General features: G+C 40.2%; 1 protein-coding gene across 5 annotated transcripts in view; it reads left to right on the forward strand.

Moving 5' to 3' along the window:
* Positions 1-12,038, forward strand: part of LOC118823270 (gephyrin) — a 222,694-nt gene that overhangs the window by 114,091 nt on the left and 96,565 nt on the right. For 3 of the 5 annotated variants that reach the window (XR_005008518.1, XM_036592743.1, XM_036592745.1), the window contains one exon: positions 7,169-7,243. The exons of the other annotated variants lie outside the window; for them this stretch is intronic. Coding sequence is in view for 2 of the 3 variants with exons in the window: in XM_036592743.1 (XP_036448636.1) it covers positions 7,169-7,243 (75 nt within the window). In the remaining variant the exon portion in view is untranslated. The remainder of the gene's footprint in view (positions 1-7,168; positions 7,244-12,038) is intronic. 5 annotated transcript variants of the gene reach the window in all.

Below are 12,038 nucleotides of genomic sequence, written 5' to 3' on the forward strand. Positions count from 1 at the left end.
GACCTCTGCAGGCGGGGAGGGGAATCTCCAGCCAAGACTGTGACAGAACCCCCCATGACGTGAGGCTCCCAATGCCACACCTCGTCGACTCCAGGGCATGGGAGCGGGGCGCTCTGGGTGTTCACGATAGAAGTCAGCAATAAGTGAAGGGTCAAGAATATCCTCCTCTGGGACCCATGAATGCTCCTCTGACGCGTACCCCTCCAAGTCCACCAGGTAAAACATCCACCACCCCCTGTGCCTGGAATCCAGAAGTGCTCAAACAACGTAGGCAGGGGGCCGCCAACATCAAGAGAAGAGGGGGGCTCAACCACATCCCTGCAAGCCTGAGCAGAGGAAGATACAGGTTTCAACAAGGATTCATGAAGGATAGGAGAGATTCTATAATGAGCAGGCAATTGCAAACGATGTGAGACAGGAGTAACTTGTCTAACAACCGTAAAAGAACCAGTGTACTTGGGACTTAATTTCCTCAAAGGCAGTTTGAGCCATAAGTCTCTAGTAGACAGCCAGACCTTCTGACTGTGGCGTAGGGTAGGAGCCGGTCTCCTGCGCCGATCTGCTTGTAGCTTCTGCCTGCACACGGCCCGCCGGAGCTGGACATGTGCCCCCTCCCATGTCTGTTTACTTCTCTTTAACCATTAATCAACCGCTGGGACATCAGATGGCTCTCCAGACCAAGGGAAGGGGGGGCTGAAAATCTAGAACACACTGGAAGGGAGCAAGGCTTGTAGAAGCATTAATTAGAGAGTTCTGAGCATACTCTGCCCATGGGAGATATTGACTCCAATGTGATCTGCTGCAGTAGGAGCACAAAAACCGGCCTATTTCCTGATTGAGCCGTTCAACTTGACCATTACACTGTGGATGGTAACCGGAAGTCAAGCTAACGTTGATATTGAGTTGAGAGCAGAAAGCCTGCCACACACAAGAAGTGAACTGCGTTCCCCGATCAGACACAATATCCTCAGGTAAACCATAAAACCTGAAAACATAATTAAATAAGTCCTCTGCTGTCTCCATGGCTGTTGGCAACTTCTTCAGAGGGAGTAGACGACAAGCTTTGGAGAACCTGTCAATAATTATTTGTAGTGTTAAATTGAGAACAGGGTAAGTATAAAGTCGATGCCTAGCTGAGACAGGGTCGGCGTGGTACAGGCAATGGCTCCAACTTTCCTGGTGGAAGGTGGCAAGGGGATTTGGACTGGGAACAGACATTACATTCATTGACATACGTTGCCACATCTGCATTCGAGGACGGCCACCAAAACTTATTTCTCACAAAAGAAATAGTGCGATGAATGCCAGGGTGCCCTGAACTCAGAGAGGTGTGAATCCATTTTAGCAATCTTGGTCTGACACTGATGGGTACATATACTTTCTCTTGGGGACATTCGGGAGGGGACATCTCAAATCTCTGGGCTTGTCTTATCTCCTCCATAATATCCCAATGTATGGAGTAACAACACAGGAGGGAAGTAAAATGGTCTCAGGCTGTAGGGGAATGGAATCAGTTTCGAACTGGCAAGATAAAGCTTTAGCTTTAGTGTTCTTAGACCCTGGTCTATAGGTTACAGTGAAATTGAAATGAGTAAAGAACAGTGCCCATGTAGCCTGACAAGGATTCATGCGCTTAGCTGCTCTGATGTATTCTAGGTTCGTATGGTCTGTCAGTACCAGAAAAGGAGGAGGGAAGTGAGGGGGGCCACTGCAAAGCTGAAATTCAATAGAAGTTGGCAAACCCCAAACCCTGTTATTCCTTGATGTTTCTAGGTTGGGCCATTCCAGTACAGCTTGTACTTTGCTGTCACTCATGCTCACACCATTCTTGTCTAGAATGAAGCCCAGAAATGACACCTTTGCTTTGTGGAACTCACACTTCTCTGCTTTGACATATAGGCCATTGTCTAGTAGACATTTTAAAACCAGTCTGATATGTTTGATGTGCCCCCTAGCGGTAATAAAAGCTGTCTTCCATTCATCCCCTTCTCTTATTCTAATAAGATTGTATGCACTTCGAAGATCTGATTTGGTAAATATTTTAGCTCCTTGTATTTGTTCTAGGGCTGCTGGCACTAAGGGAAGGGGGTAACGATATTTTACATTAATAGCGTTAAGCCTTCTGTAATCTATACATGGCCTTAAACCCCCGTCTTTCCTGCTGGGCTTTGGTTTCTGGTAAAGAAAGGGGGTATACTCTGGTTCTAGGAGGGGTGTCAGGGGAGTTTATTACCAATAGGGAGAGAGTCTCTTCATGAAACAGGCCAATCTTTACCCTTAAGGCCACAGTACTTTCAGTCACTGCTCCCTCACCCAGTAGATGTCCATCCAGAGCCTTTACTTGAAGTGGTGGCTGACAAGGTTCCAACGGGACATGTAATCTCCTCGCAAGTTCAGGTGAGCAGTTAGCCATTAAAACTCAGGAGAGAGTGACCTCTGCAGGCAGGGAGGGGAATCTCCAGCCAAGACTGTGACATTAAGACAGTAGCATGATTCTTTCTCATTCTTTGCAATATTGCGTTGAGAAATGCTCTTTTTGAACTGTTTGACAATTTTGTACCCAGTCATGTTATGCTCATCTGTTACCAGTTCTCTTGCTCATTGTGGAATGTTTCCAATTTTAATTTTCTATAAACATTTTGCTCTTATTTTTCCCCATCCCAAAAGTACTTTGCAAGCTTAGATTTTTAAATTTGTTTTCTGTATACCAAATACAATAAAGTTGGGCAGCCAAAACATTAGAAGTAATTTATTTGTATTTTTTGACAGTTAAATAAAAGTTTAAGAGAATTAACAAATCACAGATTCTTGTTTTTATGCATTTTACAATAAGTTCCAACTTTTCTAGGAATAGTTTCTAAAATTAAATTATAAACATTCCATTTTTAATTGTAGGAATTATATATGAGCATGTAAGATTTCATTTATCAGTGAAATAACTAAATAATAATAATAATAATTATTATTATTATTATTATTATTATTATTTTGAAATTTATTATTATTTGAAATTTCATAATGCAGACATTTTGAAAAATCTGTGGAATTTCCCTGGAAGATAGCAATTGCGCTAGCTAGCATAAGTGTGCAGCTATTTAAACTACATATTGGCCAACTTTTTCAAGTTGTTCTACCTCTTTCCTTTAAATGCTCCATTTACTATCACACTAAGCACTTTGTTGTGCCCATCAGACTGAAACATAATGAAAGGCTTGTAACTTAGTTATATTGACACCACTGACAAGCTGTAGAAGGGCATTGCAGCAAAGACTGTATGTAACTGTAGCAAAATTGACTGCCAATGTGGCACAGTTAAGGTGGAAAAAAGATTTTATTCATGTTTTATTTATTTTTTACAAGTCTTATAATTAGAGTCCGAGAACAAGTTGTGACACATTTAAGGGCGAGTCCAAGTTGAGTTGCAAATCAGTCAACATGCAAGTGCGAGTCGTATTTTAATATTTTATGCAAATATTAAAACCTGGTTTATATTGCTCTTTTGTTATTGTTTGCTATCCGGTGTAGACAAGAGAAAGATAGGTTCCCCTTTTGACTTGCAAGGTATCTTCCTCTTGCTCTTAGGGAGTTTTTCCTAGCCACTGTCTGTTGGCTTGCTCATGGGGGCTTGGACCCAGATTTTTCTGTAAAGCTGCTTTTGCGACAATGCCAGTTGTAAAAAGTGTTATAAAAGTAAAACTTGATTTGACTTGAGCAGTGTAGGCAAACAAATTGAAGGTTGAAGGCACATGACCCACACTTGTGTTTGTTGCATGTGTCTTGTAGTGTAGAAAATGAGCATTGGTTTGTTGGGTCGTTGTTGAATGCAGGAGTAGCAGAAGGCCAGCTTAACCTTTTCAACTCCTTAGGACCACCAGTGGTTCCAAAACGCACTTCATATTCTTCATAACTTTCATATTTCATAAGCTACATTTAAAAGGTGGGTGTCATATGAGAGCTGTAACTGTCTTCTTTCCAGTCAAATAGATGGGTAATGTAATTTTAAACCCTTATAATAAGTGAAGCTGAACTCACAATTTTTTTTGTCTACTGAAAGTTGACCCATTTTTCCACAAATCTGGGCTATAAACTATGAACTCTTCAGTTGTAAAATTAGTTTTATAAAAAAATACAAAGAGCGTCTAAGATTTTTGGCTTTCAGCAGTAGATTGTAAACATATAGCAATATGTGTATGATCATAAACCACATTTTCTGTTAATTTGAGTAGAGCTTTTACAAAAAAAAAAAATAAAATAAAAAAAATTTACAGTTATTTTATGCAGTTACTGAATAATTTGCCTTACGATTTGGTCATGTAAATTCAGATGGAAAAACCAAAATATACCCTGGTCAATAGGACAGATTGTGTGTGCCCTTACTGTTCCCATGGTATTCACTGGATGGCCCGTCATTGAATCTGACTGCTGCGTGACAAAACATGTATTGTGCCTGACAGTTTTCCAACACAGATGTTACATTAACATGTGACTGCGATGGGATGGAGAGAGAATGAAAGCTTTGTGTATGCTTATATACTCAACATATTTTGTATATGCATTTGCACGTGTGTGTTGCATCCCTTTCTTCTGTTTCTTTCTGTTTGACTTACTCTCATTCACCCTGTACTAACCCATTCTCCATCTAATAGCCATTTTGTAGGCTAGATTTGAATCTAGCCTACACCTAGACTGCACCTAGACCTATAGTATCCAGAGTAGGGACTGACCAATGTGACCAAACTGATACTGATTTTTAAAGAGCTGAAAATTCAGATAACTTGTTGCATCAGACAGTATAATTTAATATGATCAAAAGTTAAACATAGTTTTAGGCCCTGTCTACACTTTTTTCTCTGCTTTTTGGCCACCTTTCCACACATCTCTGGTAACTGAAGACTGAGGTTTTTGAACACTGTCTCCAGATTTTTAAAAACTCTGTAAAAATATGTTTTCTGCTTTTTTTCTGACAATGAAAATGAACTTAAAAAAGAACAAAAAACTTTTTGAATGCTCATTTTGACTAGAGATAAAGAAATCAAGGCTGTCATCCTGGTGTTTTGGCTGTGTCAGATTACCCTAGAGCTTTGGCTACTGCTCGTCCATGGAAGGTGCTGCAAGCTGTAGCGTTCTGCTGTCTGTGTATCTGCACCCTCCCCCCTGTTATCCCTTTCCTCTTCTCTCCCTTTTTCTGTCTCTCTTCCCCTCTCTTCCTGCCCCAGGCACGGATCACTTCCTGCTCATCCACCTATAGTGCCACAGAGGTACTCCAGTGCTCCAAGTGGATGTTGCCCATTTACACTTTTTTCTCCTTCCGTGGATCCTGATGTGTTTATTGTAATAGAAGCAGTGAAGTAGGTCTCAGATCAGAGTATAGGAGCAACTTCCGTTATCACCTGCTTCAGCATGCTCCATCTCAGCCCTGCTACCGCTGTCTTATCTAGCTCACACAATCACACACAAACATCACCCCAGAACTGTAAGTTCTGGCCAACATGCTTCTTCCTCGGTTTTTTATATTCATGTTCAGTAGTATTGTTATTAACTGTAACATTTTATAACTGTATGGTACTTATCAACTGTTACTAAAAAACTCTTAGTGATGCACTGAAATGAAAAATTTTGGACAAAACAGAAACACAAATTTTGGATACAGCTGGGCCAAAATCTGATTTCTTTATGCCTGCTTATTTAAGCTTTTGAATGAAACATAAATCTACAAAGTTAAAAACAGTCTTATTTTAAAGTCAGTCCTGTCAATGGGACAGTAGGAAACAACATATAAAAACATTTTTTTTACTATTTTTTAAGTTATACTTTAAACTTTAGCACTGTTTGTGAATTTTTCTGGCATTACAGAAACTACAGGTGACGTGAGCGTGCTAGCAGGGACTTCAGCTTTTACTACTGTTCTGTTTGTATAATGTCCTTTGTAAAATGTTTTGACATTTTCATTGTTGCTGAGCTGCCACTCAGACTATTTGAACACGTCTGTGGTGACTAGCGCAGGAGAGCAAAGGAAACCAAAAGCTTTTTTAATTAGTATTTTTTATTTTCACTTTGTTGTTGACCTGTTTAATCATTATTTTGTTCTCATCAATTTTTTTCTCCTTTTTTCTCTTTTGACATTTTTGACTGGTTTCAGCTGTAATTTTTTGTTGCATCTCTAACAGCTGCTTAATTGTTGCATAGCAAGCAAAATTTGTGTAATGTGGACATTGTGTGTGTGTGTGTGTGTGTGTGTGTGTGTGTGTGTGTGTGTAGAGATATATAGATATAAATATCTATTAAAGGCTGAAGCTCCTGACCCTTGATGCACTGATTATAGTTCGACTTTTTCTGTTGTCCACTGTATCAACGAGGCCAACGAGGCAAGGGTGCTGCTCATGTATGCTGCCCATGGCCTTTGGGGATCCACCAACCGGCTCTGACGCTGTGTGTTCAGGCCATCCCAAACTGGCAGCTTCCCATTAGCTGCTGCAAACAGCTTCACTTGTCCCATCTCTAAGCCCAGCGTTCCCTTCCTGAGGTTGAGAATGGCCCAGGCCACCACAAGGAAATCCAAACCAAGAATGCACACATCCTGCATAGGCACAAGCCAGAGCTCATGCACATGGGTCAGGCCCCCCACCACAACTGGGAGCTGCCTTCTACCTGTTATGTCGGCTCAGCTGCTGGTGACTAACCTGAGTTGGGTGGTCATCACTTCCAAGTTGTCTAGTGTGCCGCTCTAGGACACAGCAGCGCTACCATTGAGCCATTGTCAATGAGAGTAGTGAGCTGTTTCCTGTCCCTGATGCACTTGACCCATAGTCTGAAGTGGGAGCTGATCTTCCTGCCTGGCTTCTGTTTCCTCACCAGCAGGACTGACTGGTGTGGTGTCTTCCTATACCACCAGCACACCAGTCGCTCCGCTGAGTTTATTTACAGTTTATTTACTAAATTATCAAATTGAACCAAAATTTAATATTTAATGTGTCATGGACAATGGCTATAGCATTTTATATATGTATTATGTGTGTGTGGCGCTGTAAAATCTGTATCACTCAGGTCAAAAATGCTAAAGATTGTGAGAAGTGATCACTTAATGTCATTATGAGGGGAGGGAGGGTGTAGGTGTGTGTGTGTGTGCGCATGTGGATAAAGTGAGTTACTGTCCTGTGGCTTTCTCCAGGCTTCACGGAGAGAGTTCAGGGCGCACTTGGATGAGGTCATCACGCTCAAGTCAAGGTACTCAACCTTGGACCAGGTAAAAAGCTTTACTTTTGCGTATAGACCTACACACATGTGCCTACACACTTCTGTCCTTTTTACAAATGGCTCACAGCCTGCTGGACATCTACTACTCAGCATACTGCTAATAAATCGCAACAATTACACTATGCTCTCAGATATAAGTACACATTTCTTTCTTCTGATATAAGCAAATGGCTGTGAATTCCCATGTCGTTCAGTCAGTCACCTCCGATGGGTTAACCGTAGAGTTCATCTTATTTGGCCTGGCACTCACTTGTGAATCATTTATTCTGCATTAGTCTTCACCAATTACTCCATCTTTATTTCACTTACCTAAATGCACGCTGACTTGCCAGTCCCTGTGTGGTAGTGCATAAATAAACGTAGTGAGTGTCTGTGTGTATGTATGCAGCTTCCTCTTCTTTAGTTTGAATAAGATTGAATAGGAGCTTATACACATCTCTTCATTATTTCCATCCAGTTATGACAGTGGTGTCACTGTTAACTACTCATTTCTTGATTCCCATTTTCTTATTGTACTGTATAATGGAACGATTGAGGGGTGGGGGGCTGAGATAAGAAGCTTCTGACTTAAGTAGCCACTGTATTTGGGTATGTACAATACTGTGCAAAAGTAGCCACCTGAGAAAATATAACCCCATTTCCAAAAAAGTTGGGATGCTGTGCAAAATGTAAATAAAAACAAAATGCAATGATGTGCATATCATTTAAACCCTATATTTCATTGAAAGTAGTACAAAGGCAACATATCAAATGTTGAAACTGAAAATTTATATTGTTTTATGAAAATGATATGCCCATTTTGAATTTGATGCCAACAGCACGTTCCAAAAAAGTTGGGACGGGGGCAACAAAAGACTGACAAAAGTTGTGTAATGCTTAAAAAACACCTGGTGGTTGATTGACAACAGGTCAGTAAGATAATTGGGTATAAAAAAGGATCCCAGAGAGGCTGAGTCTTTAAGAAGTAAAGATGAGGAGGGGTTCACCACTCTGTGAAAGACTGCAAAATTATTTGCAAAAAGTGCAATAATTCAATAATAATGAAAAACCTGAAAACCACTGTCTGTGAAAACAAATGTTAAAACTCTAAAACGCAAAGAATAAACCACATATAAACAGAATTCAGAAATGCTGCCACCTTCTCCGGGCCTGAGCTCATTTAAAATGGACTGAGGGGAAGTGGAAAAGTGTCCTGTGGTCCGACGAATCAACATTTGAAATTCTTTTTGGAAATCATGGACGTTGTGTTCTCCAGGCTAAAGACCACTCAGCTTGTTATCAGTGCACAGTTCTAAAGCCAGTATTCATGATGGTATGGGAGTGCATTAGTGCACATGGCATGCACATCTGTGAAGGCACCATTAATGCTGAACAGTAAATATGTTTTAGCAACATATGCTGCCATCCAGATGACGTCTTTATCAGGCAAGGCCTTGTTTTTTTCAGCAAGACGATGCCAAACCACATTCTGCATGTATCACAAAAGCATTCTTCTGTATTAAAAAAGTCCGGGTGTTGAACTGGCCTGCCTGCAGTTCAAACCTGTCACCACTGAAAACATTTGGCGCATCATGAAATGAAAAATATGACAAAGGATACTCGAACTGTTGAGCAGCTGAAATCCTATGTTAAGCAAGAATGGGAAAACTTTTCACTTCCAAAATTCCAGCAATTGGCCTCCTCAGTTCCCAAACACTTACAGAGTGTTGTTAAAAGAAGAGGTGATGAAACGCAGTGGTAAACATAACCCGTCCCAACTTTTTTGGAACGTGTTGTTGGCATCAAATTCAAAATGTGCACATATTTTTCAAAAAAACAATAAAATTTCTTAGTTTCAACATTTGATATGTCGTCTTTGTAGTATTTCCCTTTGAAAATATGGTTTAAATGAGTTGCATATCATTGCATTCTGTTTGTATTATATTCTGCACTGTGTCCCAACTTTTTTGGACATGGGGTTGTAATATTTAAAAAGCTTTTGAACTGGGCAGTATTTATTTGTTCAGAAAGCAGTACTAATTTAGGTATGCATTTGTTGAACCATTTCCAAACATCTCCTTACAGTAGCCTGGTATTATTTGTAGTGGCCATCCAATGCCTAGTTAGGTGGATCAGTACTTCATTAAGTTAAATCAAGTGTGCTGGTAATGGAATTTCACCTCTACATCTGGGCTGACAAGGGAATTTATTTGTATTTAGTCTGTTGTTATATAGTGGTGTTACAAGCAAAAACACATTATTTGTCCCATAAATTTAAACAACTTGCGCAGTACTCTGTATTTTTCCCTACAGTGTTACATTGATGTTTTAAAATGCCAGTATCTGGGGAAAATCCCTCATCAAGGCTGATACTGTATTATTACATGTTTTCAAAATCTGTCATTACAGACAGTTTTCAATAAGTGATTTAATGTTTTCATTGCTCTCAGATCAAAACAATATCATGCTGTTTCTCTGTTGTACATCTTTGTATTGCAAATGCAAGAGAGTAAGGTGCAGTAATGTTGTCATTCAGAAGAAATATGGTGCCTATTACATATATGACAGCAAAGGTCTGAAGTTGGTTTCACTTGGGACTGTATTAGTACCCCATATGTGAAAAGGGCTGAAGCTACCTTAAATGCGGTAGCTGTGAGTAAATATTTTTGAAGGTGCCACAGATTACCACAGAAGAACCACAACAGGCTATTCTTTCCAAAACCCAGTTGAAAGGTTGGAACCAAGGGTCATTCTTCTATGGCATCACTTCAAAGAACTCTTTTTGACACCTATATTGTTAGGAGGATATTATGCATAAAATAGCCATGAAAGATGCTGTACTGTGACCATATTGCAGAAATGTATTATCTTTATTTTTAGGCTAAGATCTGACAAGTTAAAGATAGGATTTTTCACAACACAATTTTAATTATATCTTACCTTACAGCAGAGAAACCAGGGTCCTTTCCAGGCCAAAGTGCTGTGGATATTAGCATTTACCCTTGTCTAATGCTTTAAATTCAGTACATGAAGGCCTTGCTAATTAGCTGATGGGCTGAATCAGGTGTGATTAATGAGGCAGTGTGTTGAAGTCTTCAGTGTTTTGGCCAATGAACACTGGAGCCTGCCTTACAGCATTTTATCTAAATTTTTACCTAAACTACTTAGTCGAGGTCGATAATCCTTTTTTCCTATATAATCAAATGTAAACAACAGTTACTCAGACAGCTACAAAAAAGTCTGAGAATCTCTAAGTTTGATTAACTTAGCTTAGAATATTGTGATAGGGCCTCACTCCTGCTGTTTATCTGTGTTGTTGTTGCACCCTAGTTCACACTTTGCCTGCGCACTGCACTATTTCTCCTAATAAATACTGACACGCTCACTTTCTCATCACATCACCAGTGTGGAAATTTTTCATTTGGCAATTTTTTTTATCAGCATTAACATGTTTTGCAATATAAGTAGAAGTAATACCATAATGCTCTGCTAGTGGTAATGTGTTAATGGCAGTGCTACCTGTCACAGTTTTCACACATTTTCAATGTAACAGCTAATGGAAGAAATGAAAGCTTAAAGGAGCACTATGCGATTCTGGAAAACAGTTGTTTACAACATCCTTTTTAGATCTTTGGCCATAAAACCCTTTGCAAATGCTGTACAGACAAATAACATTACATAACATTAAAGCGAACAACGACACAGCAAGTAACTAATGTTATCTAGGATGTAAGCTAGCAACTGTCGCTACAGTTTCTGCTGTGAAGCTAACCAGTTGCTATCACAAATACTCGCAAACAGAACAAAGCAATACTGTCCTATTGATTCTGTGAAACAGCAAAAATGAGTTAATGTTACCCATCTGTCCACTCTCCTCTTTCCTTTCCCTGCATTTCAACTCTCAATGAAGCTGTCAAAAAGTCAGCTTCTTTTTCACCAGCTTCTTGTTTGAATTTTCCTGTTGCACTTTAAAAGGTGCAGCAGTTAAGACCATGATCTGGTGCCTTGGCTTCTTGTTCGAATTTTCCTGTTATGCCCTAAATTGTGCACACACGCTGTGTGGGTTGTCACTGTCTGGGGAGGGCAAAACAAAACATGGGGAGAGCCTAAGTTTTTCATGGGGCGGGACCAACTATGAAAACAAAAAACGGAAGCTCGGATTACAGCACGCGCAGAGGGGGTGTGACTTCAGAGGGGGTGTGACATCCATCTTCCACTATCCTCCATGCCCATGAAACCCTCAAATGTTGCCTGAACTCCAAGAATGTTCAAAGCTGTTCTCCCCTGCTGTGGTAGCCATTAGATTCCTTGACACCTTAGAAACAAAAATACCAAAAACTAAACATTTAACATGCTCCACATTCTTAATCAATCAGCTGTCTTATATTACATTCCCAGTAATTGCACATGGGAACACAACAGTGCTGTGTGGTCCTGCTTGCCATGTTAAGTTTATATCACACCATTCCTGTGCTCTTCCTTCTTGCTTACCCATCTTTCTTTGCTGGCTGTTACTACCAATACTTTAAAACATGACCCCACCACTCCTCATGTGCCCTGTCCTAAACCAGATTTGCCCCTTTTTTAGTTGTGATCTTAGCCTGTCTCTCTTTCTGTCATCAACCAACCTTGTCTTGAATTAAAATTAGCAAGTTTAGTCTAATTGCATTGAACTACTTCTTGCTTTTTTCCCCCAAGTCTCTCCTTTGCACTTTCTGTTATAAACCCCCCACTTTTTGTTTCTGTCCATTGCCAAAGCTCCACTCTAGGCTGGAGGGGCTCAGAGCTGATCGCAGGAGCCATAG

The sequence above is a fragment of the Colossoma macropomum genome, unplaced genomic scaffold, assembly GCF_904425465.1.
Source record: "Colossoma macropomum unplaced genomic scaffold, Colossoma_macropomum, whole genome shotgun sequence".
NCBI lineage: Eukaryota > Metazoa > Chordata > Actinopteri > Characiformes > Serrasalmidae > Colossoma > Colossoma macropomum.